The following is a 20,600-nucleotide window of genomic DNA, read 5'->3' as shown; positions in this document are numbered from 1 at the left end:
AAACCTATTTTCCAAAGCCAAAGATCAACTGAATGAATGCAAAATTATTTACTCTCCAGCTTGCATGTAATCTGCTTTAAGGTGCACAGTATTACAAGAGACAAGCATCTCTGATATGCTGCCTTGTTTTTCAGACGAGTATCCAAAGTCTTACACTGTGAGAATTGATCTCGGTGGTAGGAAAACTTGGGTAGCTGCTCTGCATTGTGTTAGTATTACAGAAGGCAGCATTCAGCATAAATGCACAAATTCAGATGGGTCTCATTACACTGGAGTGAACATAACAAGATTATATGTAATAAGAGATCAAGAGCAAAATACTGTAGGTGTGATTCAAACCCTCAAAATACACAGACTTGCCCTCTGAGAGTACTGGCTGACTGCTGGAGCATAAAGGAGGCGACGGATCGGCTGACTGACCGGCTAGTCATCGCAGAACTGGCAAATACCACAACTCTGGCAGCAGCAATCCATTGTCCACTTCTGGATCTCAGCACAACTGGAGACAGAAGATGGTGGGAAAGAGCAGACGCTAAAAACACAAAAAGTGAAAACTAAAATAAAACCTAAAACCATAACATTGCTGAGTAGTTTGAACTTCTGGATGTACCAAATACACCAGTCTGGTCCTCAGAGTCTTTTCTCATTTATTGGTGTATTAAAAAGTAACGTTAGTCAGTGTTTTAACCATTTTATGAAACTAACGTTAAACTGATTAGCTATCTGGATATACAAACAATAAAAAGACACAAATCTGTCCGTGGTAGTTGATGGTCTAGAAAAATAAAACCTTCCTGTTTGAAATGTCATCTAAAAAATAACTATCGATACAACCAAGATGTCAAATTGGAGACAAAGAAGCAAATGTAGTTGGTGGGAACCTTCTTCCTCGTCCCTCGCCTTCTTTCTCTGCCATCACTACTTTCACGTCACTCTCACACACACCCCCCCTCACCACTTCACACACCCACCCACACACCAACACACACACACACACACACACACACACGACACACACTAACTACACACACTACACACTACTACACACACTACATGACTCCATGACACCCAAATCTCTTGTGTTCTCCAAACTATCTCCTGCTTTAACTTAGCAGGGTGCCCAATCCCAGTCCTCGAGAGCTACATCCTGCAGCTTTTAGATGCATCCCTACTCCAACACAGCTGAATCAAATGAATGGCTTGTTATCAGGCCTTTGCCAAACACGATGGCATGCTGAAGAGGTAATCAAACCATTTGATTCAGCTGTGTTGGAGTAGGGATGCATCTAAAAGCTGCAGGACGGTAGCTCTCGAGGACCGGATTGGGCACCCCTGGCTTAGGTGTTAATCTCTCACAGTTTTCATCACTTAGAGCACCAATCAAAAAAGGCTTAGTGTGTATAATATGCCAGACCTTTGTCCTCTTTCTCTCCTCTTTTGTTTTCTCGATTCCCCATCCACCTTTTTTCCTTTGGCCTTAGTTCTCCCTGTGTGAGTAAACAGAAAGACTTTAGTCCTTATCTGGAAAGGATGCACTTGTTCTAAAGAGATTTAAAAGAAGAGTACTAAAATGTATTCCTAAGAAAAAGATGAACTATTTTGAAGTTTGGGTTCATCTGAGGCTGCGCTAAGTTGGAAGAGGGGAGGAAATAAGATTTGAGGTTTGGAGCTGGTGAAACCAGAAACCAGCAGGTTTGTGGTTGGCAGTGAACCTGGTGCCTCAGGGTTGCCTTTGCATTATTTGTTCTGAATATGTGGCTGTGGATTGCTGCACCACACCTGAGCTAGAGCTCAGGTATCCAGATTTTATTTCACTGGCACACAGTTTCTAGCAGGACCACATAACTGTTTGTTTGAGTGCTGAATCATCACAAACAGTGTTTACATAACACTGGCTGACGAAGCATTGTATAATGATTGTTAAGGTCCTAAATCCAAACTGCTTCAGTTTTAGAATTGTCCTGGATTACCGGTGTATAAAACATTGTAACGAAAGCTGCAAATGTGCCGTAGTAGAAAACAGACTGAAGAGGACAACAGGGAAAACTACTCTCATCTCACCATCCTTGGCAGCAAGAAGGCCCAAATATGATTTTAATGATGCTTCTCTGAAGTCCTGGCACTCAGTTTCCTTTGCTTCCCAAACTTTTCTTTACTTTACATTTGATACTTTACATTCATATTTATAATTAAAACTGAAGAATTCTTAGAATCTGAACATTTATGCTACAATTTTTTACAATTAAGCCTAATGTAGTATTTTTCAAATGTAGAAATGGACTGTATCTTATGCTTCATTTCAGTCTTTTTTTAACCTTAACTAAGGTTTTTAACCATAACAACCATAACTTAACATTCATTCATGTGTCATTTGCAATGAGCAGATAAACTTTATTGTCATCTCTGCTACATACAGTACAGTAGAGAGACGAGACGACGAGGCTCCAGTTCCATTCAGTGCAAAAAAACAACAATATATGTAGGAAGAGTAAGACTAAATATACGCTTAGAGACTGAGGTGAGGGGAGTAAATATACACTTTGAGGTAAAACTGTTAAAGGATAACTTAGGTACTGAAATTATGTGATATGGCATCCATCCATCCTTCTGCTTGTCCAGTTCAGGATCATGAGTGGGCTGGACCCTATCCCAGCTGTCTCAGGTTGAGAGGCAGGACCCTGGACAGGTCGCTCATCTGGTGCAAACTTTGTGTGGATGTGCCATCCTGGAGGAGCTGTGCTACTTGTGCAGCCTGAATGGGCTGTAGGTACGGTCTCATCCTACCAGCACTAGCAAAAAGCAAAACTAGAGAAAAGTCCATCAGGACAGATTATAAGAGAGAGCAATGGTGTGCGTTCACCACCTGCAAATTTATTCTCTTTTGGGGAGTGGTCTTGCTGTTGCTTCACCAGTGCACCTATTGTCATTTTGTCCTATTGATGTTTGTACCAAAGTACCTGAAATTGATTCACTGTGGTTTATGCTTCAAATTGAACAGACTGATACCCTTGAAGTCGAACTGACTCTCTGTTATACCGTGACTATAAATTTTCCCTTCATTTTTTGAGCAATGTAAATAGACAAACATCTGTTTTAGTTACGGTCATCAATGTTTCTTTACCAGGCTTATTTCTCAATCACTGAGTCTGTCTCCCAGTTGCTTGACTGGTTTTATTGGGTGTAGCTAAGTAGCATACATCAAGCTGTATGTCAAGAGTGAAAAAGACATCGATTCACTGATCCACACCACCATAAAATGCAGCAATGACATTGGAATGTCATTCGCATTGGAAGAGTAAAGTCGGATGGTAACAAAGAGAGGGAAGGCAGTCAGAACTGAGGCGATCGAATTAGCAGAAGGCAACATTGCAGACATCGAGGATAGCTACAGGTACCTAGGGCAAATGGGAACCACGAAGATAGCGCTAGGAAAGCTGCAACCACCAAGCATCTGCAGACGGACAGGAGGGTCCTGAGGGGTCAACTGAACGGTGAGAACAAGATCCGGGCTATCAAGACCTACACCCTGCCCGTGATCAGGTACCCTCGCTGGGATAATGGGCTGACCAAAGGAAGAGATTAAGGCCACTGACATCAAGGTGAGGAGGCTCCTGACCATGCATGGAGGGTTTCACCCCAAGTCAAGCATCCTGAGACTGTATGCTAGGTCTGGGGAAGGTGGCCGGGACTGGTGAGTGTCAGAACCACAGTCCAGGATGAGACAGCGAACATCCACTCAGTGTGCTCAGTGAATACCTCAGGCAGCAGAAACCAGGAAGGACAGGCCCCTGCACGGTATGTACCACCGGCAGATAGAGGAGGTGGCTGATATCCAGAAATCCTACCAGTGGCTGGACAAAGCTGGACTGAAAGACAGCACAGAGGCACTAATCATGGCAGCACAAGAACAAGCTCTGAGTACAAGATCCATAGAGGCTGGGGTCTATCACACCAGGCAAGACCCCAGGTGCAGGCTGTGTAAAGATGCCCCAGAGACAATCCAGCACATAACAGCAGGGTGCAAGATGCTAGCAGGAAAGGCATACATGGAACGCCATAACCAAGTGGCCGGCATAGTGTACAGGAACATCTGTGCCGAGTATAACCTGGAAGTCCCGAGGTCAAAATGGGAGATGCCCCCAAGGGTGGTGGAGAATGACCAAGCTAAGATCCTGTGGGACTTCCAGATACAGACGGACAAAATGGTGGTGGCTAACCAACCGGACATAGTGGTGGTAGACAAACAGAAGAAGACGGCCGTAGTGATCGATGTAGCGAATGACAGCAACATCAGGAAGAAGGAACACGAGAAGCTGGAAAAGTACGAAGGGCTCAGTAAAGAACTCGAGACGATGTGGAGGGTGAAGGTGACGGCGGTCCCAGTGGTAATCGGAGCAATCGGTGCAGTGACCCCCACTAAGATATATGCTCTTATATACATTTATTTTTTCATAAATATATGAATATACGAAAAAATAAATGCTTAAAGTGTTTTTAAGCTGATGGCTGCACATTAGACCTCTGAAATTATAAACTGGATCCATTTAAGCCTTAGAATTACTCTCAACATTACAGTATCTTATACAGTTTCTAAATCAGATACATGGACAAGATAATACGTGCACTGCAATCTGGAGGACCAAAGTCTTGTCCTGTTTACTACTTCCACAGATTTCTCAGATTTCTTGAAGAGAAGGTTCATGGGTGGACATGCAAAAGTGTGACAGAAGAATATGCAAAGGATGGGATGAGGTGGAGACAGATGGTCCACTGTGGCAACCCTTAAATGGAGCAGCCAAAAGAAGAAGAATAAAATGATAAAATCGAGAAACTGCAGTTTTCTGCTGACAAATATAATTCTTATTCTTAACTAATTGATTAGTTATGAGATGTTCCACCAAGTTCTTTCTTTTCCTTTTCTAGATCTTTTATTTCATGTAACATGGTGAGCTGTTTTGTTATTATTGCTTCAAAAAATGTTAGATATATATATTGTATTTCATACTCTTACTCATCACTCGTGATTTACTACGCCCCAGTTCTTATGTTTTATAACAATGATGCAGTCAGCTGTTTTCTGTCTGCCAGCTGACCGTTTCCAGTCCTCAAATATTCCTTTGTGATTCTGCAGACAAGATTGGACACCACAAAAAAACAATGGGCTGTGAAATGTCTGCCTGAGCAACCAGCTTATGTCTTGCTACTGTACCCACATGGTGTATGTTTAAATGAAGCTGTCACTTTATCAGCCCCCCTGCCTTTTGTTATGTTCTGCTTGAGAAAAAGGCATTCAGGGAGAGTTACAGCAGGGCGTTTCTGATTGAAAAATGCAGAAAATATAAAATATAAATATCAGATGTTTTTGATTAAAACACTTTTTTTCACAGCATTATGAGAGATAAATTGGTTTTAATCTTTTTCCAAAACTTCTTTCTGGACGTTTGTTGCTGACATTATTACTGGTTATGATATTTGTCATGGAATTACCAGAGGCTTCTTTTCATTCCCAAAGATGCATTTGAAATTCAGTTCAATTCCATTTTATTTATACAGCACCAAATCACAACAACAGTCACCTCAAGGCGCTTTATATTGTAAGGTAGATCCTACAATAATACATACAGAGAAAACCCCAACAATCATATGACCCCCTATGAGCAAGCACTTTGGCGACAGTGGGAAGGAAAAACTCCCTTTTAACAGGAAGAAACCTCCAGCAGAACCAGGCTCAGGGAGGGGCGGGGCCATCTGCTGTGATTGGTTGGGGTGAGAGAAGGAAGACCGGATAAAGACATGCTGTGGAAGAGAGACAGAGGTTAATAACAGATATGATTCAATGCAGAGAGGTCTGTTAACACATAGTGAGTGAAGAAGAAACACCCAGTGCATCATGGGAATCCCCCAGCAGCCTATTGCAGCATAACTAAGGGAGGATTCAGGGTCACCTGGTCCAGCCCTAACTATATGCTTTACTATATGCTATAATGATGCTGCCTAAGGGAAGCATGTATAGTGTAAACAGAACTGGTCCTAGCACTGAACCCTGTGGAACTCCATAATTAACCTCAGTGTGTGAAGAGGACTCTCCATTTACATGCACAAACTGGAGTCTATTAGATAGATATGATACAAACCACTGCAGCGCAGTACCTGTAATACCTACAGCATGCTCTAATCGCTCTAATAGGATATTATGGTCGACAGTATCGAACGCTGCACTGAGGTCTAGCAGGACAAGCACAGAGATGAGTCCACTGTCAGAGGCCATAAGAAGATCATTTGTAACCTTCACTAAAGCTGTTTCTGTGCTGAGCTCTGAAACCTGACTGAAACTCTTCAAATAAACCTCTGCAGATGATCTGTTAGCTGTTTGACAACTACTCTAAATTAATACCAATGGTACTGAAAGTAGGTGTAGATAATGTTACATCTAATTTTATGACTCAAGTCACATTTTATAAATCACAAGTTCAGTTCTGACACAAAGTTTTGCTTTCTCTTTTCATTGTATTTCTTCTGCCCAGACATTGATGAATGCCAGGAGAATAACGGAGGCTGTGACCACTTCTGCCGAAACACTGTGGGCTCCTTTGAGTGCAGCTGCCAAAAAGGCCACAAACTTCTCACAGATGAAAGGACATGCCAAGGTCAGTCGCTCTCAGCTGCTAGTGACACAGTTTGACTTTTGTATATCACCAGCTGTGACAAAGTGCTGTGGCATTAGTGAACACAGTGAAGCATGGAAGGAAAATCACTGCAAAATAATTTATAGTATTATTCTGGATATATCATTTCCTGTTCTTTTTGTAAATAAAATTATTATGTTACTATTAGTATATTAGCAGCAGTGGCTTATGCATTTGTTTACCAGTCTGATCCTGTGAGAAGAAAAAAGTCTGGAAGGGCATCTGGCGTAAAATCAAACCTTTGTGAATAAGGCAACAACTGAAAGTAGCTTCTGATGCTTCTTCTTCTGTTGTTTTATTATAAATGTCAGGCTAAAAAGTCTGTTGCTTATGCATTAACTGAAATGAGAGCAATGATATTGTGCAGCACTGTATATAACGATCATAAAGTCACTTTGACCTCTCGTCAAGTGCAAAGATACAGTGTACTGGAACTACCTCCACTTCCTATAGTTGTGCTAAGTGTGCTAAGTTAACATGCTACTGAACCTTTTGGCCTTTTGTTAGCTCATCTGAACCTGTGGAAAGTTAAATACAAATACTTCCATAAAATCTAAATGTTTCTCAGAATGTAATGAATGTGCTTGTTGCAACAGTGTAGCTGCTTCGTCAGCTGGGCGTCTAGTCAACAGGCCTCCTTAGTGCTCATGCTTATATGACCAAAGGCAGATTCCTGGTTACAAGTCACAGCAAGTGAGGCAGGAGGCAGGCAGACACAAAATGATTTTTTTATTAACAATTAAACCTTGAGGTACTTCTGCCCTCAGCCTCAAATTCCCAGGATGGAAAAACTGTGTACGTGGAGTGTTGGAGTAACTCTGCATTGCTTTTGGAGTGTTTAATAGCGTGGTGTTGAGTCCCGTCAGCCACATCACAGCACCACGCTCTACTTCTGACACACCTATGCCACTGTTTCGTGGCTCCGAATAGCTCCCCCGTCTAGCATGTTCAGCCTCAACATAACCTTAAAATGAAATATACTGTTTCATTCATAAACATCTTCTGTGCTTCTGAGTAATTCCAGAGAAAATAGCTTCTGGTTATGCACTACATGCCAACTGTAGAGCATTTTCCAGACCTAGCTGAGAAACTTAAGCAGAAAGATTAGTTGTTTGCCACGGCTGCATCATTAGTTTCCACGAATGATTCCCTCCATTCTTACTGTTTATAAAGACGGGATATTGCCAGCACTTAAATAAACATCTAAAATAGCTATCAAAACACCTCATCATCACCAAGGGTGTATCTCACTGAAAAAACGATCACGCTCCAGACATCAGCGCTGCTTCATTCTGTACTAAATCACTATATGCAGCTCCTGTGTTCCCAGCTCGGTTTATTTAAACTCTAAACAGACGAGCTATTCCTACGTCCTGACATGGACGTTTGCCTGGAGTATTTACCGAGCCAACGTCCAGCCCTTAAAAACTTCCTCCATTATAACATGTTGTATTTTTAGCCTCTTTAAAGCCCCACAGAACAGCCTGAAATAAACCAGGTGAGCCTAAAAAGCTGCCCTCCATTCCTGCTAGGTTAATAATATTTGGCGCAGGAGAAGTACACAAAAACACATACGCAGGCAGGCATGCGCACTCGTGCACACATATTCACACTGATGCAACAGTGAATGTGCCTCAGCCTCATTCCCGGGAAGTTTTTCCAGCTTTATTAGAATAAGTCTTGTCCTAGTTTAGTGTGGGACGCTTGAATCTGTTTACTCTAACGTGCACATTAATGAGATGGCCTCTTCAGTACTTGGTGAGCACCCTGAAATGAGTCTTTACCATCAGATTGTTGATAATCTACTCATTCCACTGACCTTTACTTCTATGCAGCAGGAGAGCCTTTGTATTCTCTTAGATCTATTTGACTGAACCTGTCCAGAGATGCACCAGCAGACTTTTGTGAAACGTTTGAAGTGGAAATATTTAATACCCTGAAATATTTGTCATCAGAATACAAATTTGTTTTGGATTTGAACGATTGCAGTCGTTCTTCTCCTTAATTGACTGAACATTTGTCACTATCCTTTGTGAATCTCATGTTCTAGTAGCCCCGTGACAGGAAACAAAATGAATATTGTCTAATATTGACGAGAGGGAGGGGTAGATATGACCGGGAACCCAAAGACACCAGGCACACTTGCATAGTAGCACCTTGTCAAACCCAAACCCTATAATACACCCTGACTTACCCTAATCGGACCATAATGTACAAAGTAAACATTGTATAAACTGTATTTAACAACACAGACCGCCAACTCATTAGAAAAGCTTAGGTCAGTATGAAAGCAGCCGACAGAACGATGCTTTTAGTCTTTACCCTTTGAATGAATATCCAAAATAAAGGACACCATGCTACAAATTTAGGGTCATTTAAGGGCACATCATTTTTTATGAGAAGTGTGTATGAAGGCATATTATAGTGACCAATCATGGGACTAACAGTATTATCTAGAAGGGAGTCGACACAAGAGACAGACTTAAATTAAAAAGAACTGATTAAACATAAACTAACAAAAACAAACACAAAGGCCAACATAGACTGATGTAAAGGGGGAGGATGAGAGAGCAATGCCCGACAGCTGATGGACCTGGTAAGACCCTCCCATGTATGCCAGAGGGGTGGATGCAGGGGCGACCGTGACCGTGGCTCGCCCCTGGGGGTTGGGAAGCGTATCTGTAACCGGAAGGTCGCCGGTTCGATCCCCGGGCTCTCTGTCCTGGTCGTTGTGTCCTTGGGCAAGACACTTTACCCTACCGCCTACTGGTGTTGGCCAGAGGGGCCGATGGCGCGATATGGCAGCCTGGCTTCTGTCAGTCTGCCCCAGGGCAGCTGTGGCTACAACCGTAGCTGCCTCCACCAGTGTGTGAATGTGAGAGTGAATGAATAGTGGCATTGTAAAGCGCTTTGGGTGCCTTGAAAAGCGCTATATAAATCCATTATTATTATTATTATTCAAAGAACGCATGCCCAGATAAATGGGAAAATGAGTGAATGAAGACATTCTGTATTATTACACTGTAGTATTACTTTGACTCATTTCCTCCTCACCTGTTGTGTCTTTTCGGTCTTTCTCAGACATTGATGAGTGCTCCTTTGAGAGAACCTGTGATCACACATGCATCAACTACCCTGGCAGCTTTGAGTGCTTGTGCAACAAAGGATACATCCTGTACGGTCTGACTCACTGTGGAGGTGAGTGTCAGCTCAGATTTATTTCCCAGAGAAAGAGAAGAACACATGAAACACAACAAGATGATGAAACTGACTTTTTAACACAGTTTTTATCTAGTCTTAGACAATCGATATGATCTGTTCGTTTGTGTATAGGTGCGAAGAAAAGGAAACATAGAGACAGCAGGTAGAGTTGGAGGTGGCACAGTTGACGGAGCTGGAGTGACCACAATGGACAAGACTGGAAATGAGGATATCAGAGGGAAAACTAGGCCAGGCTGAGATGGTGTAGATATATTGGGCAAAGGGTGTTTAATATAGAGCTGGGAGGCACAGATGCATGGGTGCAGTGAAGGAGGATATGTTAGGGATGATCTGCTGTGGCGACCCCTAAAGGGAGCAGCTGAGAGAAGAAGAAAAAGTTGTGAGTTCCTCAAACAGCAACAAGAGAACAAGAGCTATGAATGAAGTCCATTTGTGAGTTAGACAAATCACAAAATTACAGAAATCCCCCAACATCAAAACAATGACAGCAGAAGTGAGTAGCATTAATAATCTGTAACAGGGCCATTTGCCAAGATGTGCAGTGAGCTCTTCAGTATGATGTGTTTGCTTGTTGTGATGGTCAAAGATGACAGGCTCTATGGGGTGATCTCAGTGTGCAGTGCTTAGTACTTCCTTTGACCAGTACTAATGCTCGTCAAAGGAAGTACAGCTGGTAAAGTACTGGCAGGGCCATGGGTGCAGAGGCTCCCTAATGCGTGACACAATAGCTCTAATCTGACAGAAGGCTAAAAACACAATGCTGTGTGTGCTAGAAAGGCATCAAGACACACAGGAAATCCAGCCTGCTGTGTAAGGGCTGTGTTTTATATACTGAAGGTCATGGTGATGCATGTACTCTGCTGGTATCACCTGTAAAGGGCATGAACTGAATCACACAGCAATGGAAAAAGGTCATTTAATTTTTGAAAAGGTAGCAATATATAATCTGTCCAAGGAGCCTGGATAGAAGAGGTTCTTGAAGACGTTTCACCTCTCATCCAAGAAGCTTCTGACAACTAAAGACACAGGAAACATAAGCACAGAAGTAAGCTAATAACATTCAAGTGAAAGCAGGAAAAAATAGTGACAACACTGAAGCGCTTTGGTGTTCTGAAGGCAGATGTTTTCACCTTTAGCAGCTTTAGATATCACATGTACCTAAGAGGCAGTTACGCATGTACAGAGAGGCTACATTCTCTACAGTTTGAGGCAATGAAAAGACTTGTAAAATGGACAAAGAGTCCTTGAGAAATGTAAAACTTAGTCAAGATTTCGGGTTGATATGTGATTTGGAAAGGAGAACTTTGTAAGTAAATTGTACTCTGTGGGCGGAGTTTAGTGTCTTCTAGGGCCGTTAATCCTAGGTGCTGGTACATGGCTGGTCTCTAAGGCTACGTTCACACTGCAGGTGAAAGCGCATCAAATACGATTTTTTTGACCCTATGCAACCATCTATCTGATCATGGTGTGACAGTGTGAACGGCACAAATCCAATATTTTCAAATCCGACCTGGGTCACTTTCGTATGTGGTGCTGAATCCGATACATCTCCGATGTTTTAGAAAGCGGCTGCTGTTTGATGGTCATGTCGCATTAAATCCGTCTTTTACGTCACTGACACAAGACAGACGCCAATTATCAGCTCCGGAGAAGACATGGTGAACGCTTCCTGGACATCCAGTGAAACTCTTGGGAAGACAACGTGAACATTTTATTTGTTCTGTATAATCTGCAGATTCTGACAGAAATCTGCAGCTATCCTTTGAAGCAGCGCTCCTCTAAAACAGCAATAAGGATCATTATTAGGTTATCTACATTATTATGTAAATAACAAAATAACTTCAAGCAAAAATTGGGAAAGGTAAAGTCCAAAGTCTTTATATTAAGGGCCATCAGTCAAACAAAACTGTTTGGTCTGGGTCTAAACAGACGTCTGTGTGTGACGTCTTCTTTTGTGCATGCGCCGCTTTGAGCGTTCACACTAGAGCGCGTTTGCTGTTGCATTTTATTGGTAGTGTGAACGAGCAGACAAAAACATCGTATTTGATCAAAAAATCGGAATTGAGCATCAAGACCTGCAGAGTGAACGCAGCCTAACTCATTTCTCTCTCCTTTCATTTCCACTGCATGATGTCCAATAATACCATCCACCCATCCATCCATTGGCTTCCGCTTATCCTTTTTAGGGTCGCGGGGGGCGCTGGAGCCTATCCCAGCTGTCATAGGGCGAGAGGCGGGTACACCCTGGACAGGTCGCCAGCAGGGCCTGTCCAATAATACCCTCAAATATAAATAATAAGAAGGAGAGATTTAAAAAACCCAAAGAACACAGAATGAAACTCCAGGATGAAGTCCATGTATAACTGCTGCTAAATTAACCTGAAACAATAGACAGAGTCTAAAATGACCTTTAAGCCGTATTCATCTGCAACCTTTCCTTAAAGAGCACTAAGAGTGTTGCATAACTCAATCCATCAATTTTCCTAAGTGTTTATCCAGTTAAGAGTTGTGCTGGGAGTGAGGGGGTGTGGGTGGGGCGCTTGCCTGGAGCCCATCCCAGCTATTATAGGGTGGGAGGTGGGATACACCCTGTACAAATCGCCTCTCCTTCGCGGTGCATAAAATCCATTAGACGTGAAAGCTGAAAAGTGAAATGCCAACGCACGTGCTGTAATCCTGTCTTTGTCTTAGATATCGATGAGTGCAGCATCAACAACGGCAGCTGTGAGTACGGCTGCATAAACACCCAGGGCAGCTACGAGTGCGTGTGTCCACCCGGACAGAAACTCCACTGGAACAAGAAAGATTGCATCGGTAAGCACCAGCCCACACACACCTGTGTGTACATTTGTGAATGTGCGAGGCACGGTGGACAGATCACACAACAGAAGTGATATGACTCTGTACTCCTCAGAGGGAGTGAAATGTCTGCCCAATGGGAAGCCAGCACCTCGAGCCCAGCTAACCTGCATCAAGAGCGGAGGAGCTGAGGTCTGCTCACTGTCCTGCCCCTCCAATGCCCTCTTCCTCGCAGGTGTGCACAAACACACTCATGTTGGCGTCTCATGGCAGAACAGTGTTTCCTATTAATCATATATTTTTCTATTTTTGTCAGTGAACTTTTGGGGCCGTGATGTTCAGATTCGTACCAGGACGTGTTCTATATGTAGGAGCTTGGTCTTTTGGGTTTTCCTTTTCATCTGTCGACCACAAATGTTTAATGCTGACACAACTTATATTCATGCCTTCATTTTTTTTTTCAGTCCATTAAATGGTTGTTTGGTGCAAATAAATCTGTAATTGGAATCTGGAATCTGTAAATCTGTAAAGAAACTGATTGAAAAAATGAAGAAAACCCAAAGCAAACCTGCACTGAATATGTATTAAAAACAGGAAGGATCACAAACAAGTTTGCAGAAAGTCAGACAGGAAGGAGAGAGCAATTGTTAACCTGCTGTCAGCTTCATTTGTAGCTTCAAAATGATTAATTGTTAATCTAATCTATAACTAATCCTAAAAACTAAAGATTAATTAACAGTAATTCAATAGAGTTTTATTTATATAGCACAACAGTAAAATCTCTACATTAACATGTTGATTGCCATCGATGGTTTTTTATTCTGTCTCTGTAGCTGTATGTTGGAAACAGTCCTTTGTGCTGCTCTGGTGCAGCATGTGTTGCTGCCCTCTGGTGGTCTGTCTGTGCCATTCCCCTCTTGATGAAGCTTGCGCTCTTTAGTGCCATATTTGTGGATTCTTCAGGGGCCTCTGTGCTCAGACTGATGTGTTTTTCACTCTGAGAGGTTTTGTTGGCTTCACCCATCCTTCCTCTTTGCTGGCACCCCAGCCTCTCCTCCTGCAATAGTACTTAACACACATCTGTAAATCGATTGCATTCTTTGATCATGCCAATTTTTCCACAGCATGGCTGTCCCTTCGTTTTACTTGGCAGCTATTGTGTGAGAATGATGGATCGCTCTCAGGCATGAAGTGAAATATTTGTTTTTGTGTGTTTTATGAGTACATCTTAATTTAAGGAGGAATGAGCCATGTAAATTCCTGTGGCTGAAAGGAGCCCGGGCTCTTTTTTAATCCCTCACTTCCCCGTCCAAATGCATCTTTGTCTCTACGTGTATTAACAGAGAAAAGCATGGCTCATAGATCTTTCATCTGGGTCTTCATTTCACAATCAAAGGTCACATTTTTGTTTACCACTAAACATCTACGAAACTTGTTTTAATAATGCTGACAACTGTGCCTTTGGCCATCCTATGAAACATACAACGGGAGTCCGAACCTGTTCTCATCATCAGGTTTTGGTTTTCTTTGGTCTCTTAATCCTGTTCTGCGTTGTTGTTTCTCACAGACTCAGAGAACAGCTACACACTGAGCTGCGGAGTGCCCGTGCAGCCTGGTAAACCTCCTCAGAAGAGGAACGTCACCACGGCTTTACCCGCCTGTGCCGGTACAGTAAACATAATGGGACACAGTAGGTGCAGATCAGTGATGGGATTCTATGCTCCCTGCACATGTACTGACTCTACAAAATATTATTTTGGATTTGCTTCGTCTCCACTTGAGAAATTGTTTTTACACAAATTACTCATTAAATTCTGGTAGCATTTATTATTTTAGCACTTATCTTAATTGCAGGTAGTTAGGAGGCAGTAGCTGGTACATTTGTACTGAAAATACAACATCCATCCATAAATAAGCATAATTTACAACTACATGCAAGATTACTAACTGGCCTGAGACCACATTTCTGTTATGTTTTTGTCTCTTCATTGACCTTCCTGTTGAATTTGGAATTTAGCTTAAAATCTTGAATGATCAGGTCCTGTCATATCTCAGTGTATTATACTAACAGAGGAGTTTACTCTGCAGGTTTACTGGTGACTAAAGTTTCCAAAAGTAGAGCGGGAGGCAGAGAGTAACAAAATGAAATAACAGAATATGTTATGAGTTACCAAATATAACGAAATAGCTCTAATTAAATGCTGCAGTAAACTGCTGGGGGCTTCCCATGATGCACTGAGCAAGTTCTTCTTCACTTGCCTCTTTTTCACTCTGAGTTTGTTCACACACTTAACCAGACCACAAACAAGCAACTGAGATTATACACACAACAAATGTGCAACAAATAGCAAATGAGCAGTTATGTGATGGCTGTAGCATCCTATAAATGATCAAATAAAGAGTTAATTTGTAAAGTGATCTTGAGTTAACAGCTTATGTTGTTCTGTATGAGTAGACACGTTGGCACCACCCATCAAGCAGAAGGCCAGGTTTAAGATCAAAGATGCCAAGTGTCACCTGAAGCCCCGCAACAAGGAGAAACACCGAGATGTATCCAAGCAGAACATCCAAGGTAATGAACTGTCATATTTAAACAGCAGCATCTGGCACTGATATTATACTGGCGTTTATAGCCCACTCTAAATTTGATCTTCTTCACTGTTGTTTGGTTGGCTGAAAGGAGGCCAGTTCCCCTGCACCGATGACTGCCAGGTAACGTTTGTCAACCTCAAGTGTGACTCATCTAAGAAGCGCCGGCGAGGACGCAAATCTCCTTCAAAGGAGGTTTCACACATTACCGCTGAGTTTGAGATGGAGATGAAGGAGGAAGATGCCTCAGGTGTGGTGATCCTTCTTAACTCTGCTTTAAATATAATCGACACAAAAACATTAAATCTACAGAGAAATCAAATATTTATGATCGAAATTTATACCCGGACATTAAAAATGGACAAATGTGGTCTGAATGTTGTTTCCTCAGAGTCGTGTAACGTGGACTGTGTGCGGGAGAGAATGAAGCAGAGGCTGCAGAGTGCCATGAGGACACTCAGAAAGTCCATCACCAAACAGCAGTTCTACATCCAGTTCTCTGGGACCGAATATGAAGTGGCCCAGAAGCCACCTAAGGCGGCAGAGGGTGCTGAGACCTGCAGCACAGGACAAGTCCTCAGAGATGGAAAGTGTGGTATGTTTGCAGCTGAAAGAGTTGACTGGGTGTTACTGTTTCATCAGGATCTATCGATCTAACTTGTGTATTTCTTCTCAGTGAGCTGTGGTGTGGGGACATTTTATAGTGGGGAGCAAGAGCAGTGTGTCCAGTGTCCCCCTGGTACATACCAGGACACGGTGGGACAACTTTCCTGTGAGCCATGTCCCAGTACTGAAGGACAGGGAATCGCTGGTGCCAAGAATGTGTCCCAGTGTGGAGGTAATTCCCTATCCCATTTTTTCCTCACTAATACTGAGATTGTTTCCATTTAAAATGTCAGAAAATCTGGATATTAATATTAATGTTGTAGAAAGAAGAAATGAAAACCAAAAAGAAAGTTTCTCCTCTATCATCCCCTCAGGTCAGTGTCCAGTCGGTCACTTTTCTGATGATGGGTTCCGCCCATGCCAGCCCTGCGCACTGGGCTTCTACCAGCCAGAACCAGGCCGTGTCCTGTGCTTCCCCTGTGGAGGAGGCCTCATGACCAAGTATGAAGGATCTGTGTCCTTCAGGGACTGTGAGGCCAGAGGTGTGTCTTTTGTTCTTTTTGTGGTTTATTTTGAAGATACTTGTCGGAATTGCTTTTATAGTGCAAGTTCAGTTCAAATAATACACAACAATAAACAACACAATTAAAATAGAAGTGCCAGAGGCGACCAGTAAGGACGGAGTTCCCTGACAGTGTGCCAGAAACATTTGATCAACGTCTTGTTTCACGACTTTACCAAACTTCTTTGTGCTTCAGCCACTGTCCTAAACCCTGCGGCCAGCTGCCGCTGGTTTGATGGCTGTCTTATTGTTAGATGTGTGGAGAGATTGTTGGTTGTTGTCATGTATTCAGGTCAGTCCACACTGAGATAAGTAAAGTGTATTTAGAAATTTAGCATGTTCATCCACTGATGATCGTAGAGCAGCGGTCTCCAACCTTTTTTGCGCCACGGACCGGTTTATGCCCGACAATATTTTCACGGCCCGGCCTTTAAGGTGTCGCGGATAAATACAACAAAATAAAACCAGTACCGGTACCGAAAAAAATAAGATTTATTCATAACACACGTGAAAAGACCAGAGTTAACGATCAAAATGATAACAAAATAACGCTGGAAACCGATAAAAAACCCTGAAAACCATAAATTTCACACCTGAGCCTCAACTCTCGCGGCCCGGTACCAAACGACTCACGGACCGGGACCGGGACCGGTCCGAGGCCCGGGGGTTGGGGACCGCTGCTCTAGAGGATGAAAACCACTATTTTTGTTTGTTTGTTTCCTTTTAATAAGACTTATGCTGAACTTCTTGTGTTTAAGACAAAATATCTGGAAAATTTCACGACACTAGCAAATGAGAATATTAATGATGCGTTTAGCTGATTCACACTGATTACTGTGGCTCGTTCTCTTAATGTTTGGTTACGTTTGATCGAATCTGTGGTAAACACTATCATAAAGGAGCGCATTGTCTGAATGACACAATGCTGCCACTTTAATGGGTTAATAAAGCCACATAACTAAGGGGCCATAAAGTAGTGCTCAGATGTGTTGAGATGGAACTTGGTGCAAACTGATTTTGTTTAGTGAGTGTGCGGTTCAGTGTTTTCTTTGTGTGTCTGCTCTTTAATAGAGTTGTACTGTGTGCACACTTACCCCTTACCTTTCCTCAGTGCACTGTGCTCCCGGGCATTACTACAACTCCAGTACCCACCGCTGCATCCGGTGCCCAGCAGGCACCTACCAGTCAGAATCCAGCCAGAACTACTGCATCACCTGCCCGGGCAACACCACCACCGACTTCGATGGTGCTACCAACGTCTCCCAGTGCAAAAGTAAAGCTGCCCACTATTACCCATCGTGGTTGATAATGAGAAGTATATCACAATATTGTTGGCATTGGTTGAAATACTCCAAAGGGTTTCTACAATTTTGTCCTTAGACCAGGTGTGCGGAGGGGAGCTGGGAGAGTACACAGGCTACATTGAGTCTCCTAACTACCCTGGAGATTACCCATCCAACGTGGACTGTGTGTGGATGATAAATCCACCACACAAGAGACGCATCCTCATTGTGGTGCCAGAGATTTTCCTCCCCATTGAGGATGAATGTGGAGACGTGCTGGTCATGAGGAAGAGCGGTAAACAGAAATATGAATGTAGAGAACTGATGAACTCGTTGATTTGAATGCTTACCTGTGAACAGCGACTTTAATGATGCTGCCATGACATGCACATGTGTCCAGTGGCACAGTATGTCATGCTGTCACACCTGAACTGTTTATCATTCATTTCAGACTGGACCGATTTAAAGATCAGCTTTTTTTCTAGAGCTTTAGGTCATTCCACATGCTCCAAGAAAAACAAGCTCTAGAAGATTCTAACTGTGCTGTGTGCTGTGCCTTCAGCCCATCCCACCTCCATCACCACTTACGAGACGTGTCAGACCTACGAGCGACCCATCGCCTTCACCTCCCGCTCCCGTAAGCTCTGGATCCAGTTCAAGTCCAACGAGGGGAACAGCGGCAAAGGCTTCCAAGTTCCATACGTCACCTACGATGGTGAGTCAGCTTCATGGCAGTTCAGCGACAGCCAACCTTAAACAATCTTACAGCTTTTTATTTCACTGCGATGCGTATTTTCACCCACTGATTTAACCCTGTTATGCTGCAGAGGACTACCAGCAGCTGATAGAAGACATCGTGCGGGATGGCAGGCTATACGCCTCTGAGAATCACCAGGAGATTCTCAAGGTATGCATGTAATGTGATCATATTACCAGCTGATCTTTGTTCCAAGGTCACACTAACATATAAGGTAAAAAAAAATCATCACCTCATAAGATGGGTCCAGTATGCTGACAGTCTTTGTATCTTTATTCTCCCCACAGGACAAGAAGCTGATAAAAGCCCTATTTGATGTGCTGGCTCACCCCCAGAACTATTTCAAGTACACAGCAGCAGAGTCCAAAGAGATGTTCCCTCGTTCTTTCATCAAGCTGCTGCGCTCCAAAGTCTCCAGGTTCCTACGACCATACAAATAGACAGGCCCGTCTGCGGTCCTGGTCAACAACCCTGACATCCTGCATCATTCCAAATCCAGCAAACTAAATGTAACCCAAACCCCCATCCCACTTCTGCCCTGCCTCTGTCTATTCATCCATGTATATTTGAGCTTTCTAACTCGTAAGACATCACTAACAATGGAGCTTTCTGTACAAGGTTTGACCGATAGAGGTTTTTGAAGGCCAGTATTTATATTTTTATACTGTATATTGTATTGATATATTCTTTCTTAAATTTGGAGATTTTGCACTGAACTGTTAATTACCACAGGCATGCTATCTGAGTAAGGGTTTATCTGGCAGTAACAATGAATACATATTTTTCAGCAGAAACAGTACAGTAACTATGGTAATTTACTAATTTAGTAAAATCATCTGGCAAATATTTCCTTTCTCTGAATGTTTTATAGAATGTATATAAAGTGCAGCGAAACAGCAGTGTCCCAACCTGTAGGTAATGGTACATCCCACATGTCAGTTTGTTTCATCTGCAGGAGACCCCCATGCCCACCGCCAAAAAACTGAAATATTACTTACAACATGACCTTTTCCATCTTTGTACTGTTTTATAGTCTAGCTGATCAGGCGTGAAAAGACCTGTAACTGTACGTCTCTCTTAAGAGTTAGACTAAAGCCCGAATGCAGAACCCCGTGAAGGTGCAAGGGTGTTATTCCCTGTCAGACTACTTCAAATACAAAATCCTGCAAGGTTATGAGAACATAACCAACACAGGCAAACATGTTGCCTACTGCAGCTTTAACAAAACCTCATCTTCTCATCCAACTCAAAAACAAAGCAAATTTATCAACATGTTGTTTAAAACATGCACATTAAAAAACTCTAAAGTCATCTAAAAGTCTGAATCCGCATGCTATTACACAGCAGCACTTAACAAAAGGCCAGCATCAGCTACCCAATGTATCGGTCAAACTCTGTTTCTTCTTTTCTCACAGTCATTTCCCTTTGTTTGCACATTCTCTAACAACTGTATTCTACAGTCTTCCTATTTGCTTTCTGTGTTGTTATGTCCTTTTTTAATATTTATACTGAACATTTTGGAACTTGCAGAGGGGCGCGCAGATGTTTTAAAAATGATCTGCGAACAAGCGTGTGGACATACACAGGTGCCCACGCAGAGCACAGCCTGAACTGGATTTCTTTATTGGCCCTGTCGTGCACAAGACAGAGATGAGAAAACAATCAGTGCACTTAAATCAGAAATGTTAAAGTGGTGACATCTAAATCCTTCCACTCCAGTGATGCTTTATCCACTGGGGAAAGATTAAATTGGGCAAATTGCAAAATCTACATTGTAATTTTGAGATGAGATAAAACTACCTGCAAGTAACAGATTGTTACGTTATAGAGAAATGTACCTGGTGTAACTAGTATTTGGAACTTTCATTGCACTTGAATTTTATATTTTAAACTGTAGGGGAAAGGATCTAAGTTACATGTTTTGTTACCTTTTTGTGTTATGTGCCTGGTGTGGTGGTGATAAGAAAAAGAAGCAGCTGTGTCTCCTGTTATTGCTTCCACTCTGTAGCTTACAGTTACCCTCAAATTTGTCTGAATAACACACACACACACACACACACACACACACACACACACACACACACACACACACACAC

General features: G+C 42.6%; 1 protein-coding gene across 2 annotated transcripts in view; it reads left to right on the top strand.

Annotated features, from left to right (window-relative positions):
* scube1 (signal peptide, CUB domain, EGF-like 1) overlaps positions 1 to 20,163 on the top strand; it is a 48,777-nt gene extending 28,614 nt beyond the window's left edge. For both annotated transcript variants that reach the window (XM_005935312.3, XM_042226050.1), the window contains 15 exons: positions 6,525 to 6,647; positions 9,768 to 9,884; positions 12,600 to 12,722; positions 12,823 to 12,942; positions 14,275 to 14,373; positions 15,163 to 15,279; positions 15,388 to 15,546; positions 15,688 to 15,891; positions 15,973 to 16,134; positions 16,277 to 16,444; positions 17,576 to 17,737; positions 17,845 to 18,042; positions 18,310 to 18,462; positions 18,575 to 18,654; positions 18,792 to 20,163. In XM_005935312.3, the coding sequence (XP_005935374.1) occupies positions 6,525 to 6,647; positions 9,768 to 9,884; positions 12,600 to 12,722; positions 12,823 to 12,942; positions 14,275 to 14,373; positions 15,163 to 15,279; positions 15,388 to 15,546; positions 15,688 to 15,891; positions 15,973 to 16,134; positions 16,277 to 16,444; positions 17,576 to 17,737; positions 17,845 to 18,042; positions 18,310 to 18,462; positions 18,575 to 18,654; positions 18,792 to 18,944 (2,138 nt within the window). In that variant the 3' untranslated portion in view covers positions 18,945 to 20,163. The remainder of the gene's footprint in view (positions 1 to 6,524; positions 6,648 to 9,767; positions 9,885 to 12,599; positions 12,723 to 12,822; positions 12,943 to 14,274; positions 14,374 to 15,162; positions 15,280 to 15,387; positions 15,547 to 15,687; positions 15,892 to 15,972; positions 16,135 to 16,276; positions 16,445 to 17,575; positions 17,738 to 17,844; positions 18,043 to 18,309; positions 18,463 to 18,574; positions 18,655 to 18,791) is intronic.
* Positions 20,164 to 20,600: the final 437 nt, after the last annotated feature.

Source organism: Haplochromis burtoni, unplaced genomic scaffold (genome assembly GCF_018398535.1).
Source record: "Haplochromis burtoni strain Fernald_Lab_line unplaced genomic scaffold, NCSU_Asbu1 Contig_193, whole genome shotgun sequence".
Classification (NCBI taxonomy): Eukaryota; Metazoa; Chordata; class Actinopteri; order Cichliformes; family Cichlidae; genus Haplochromis; species Haplochromis burtoni.
The sequence above is the reverse complement of the archived record's forward strand: the minus strand, read 5'-3'. Positions and strand labels throughout refer to the sequence as shown.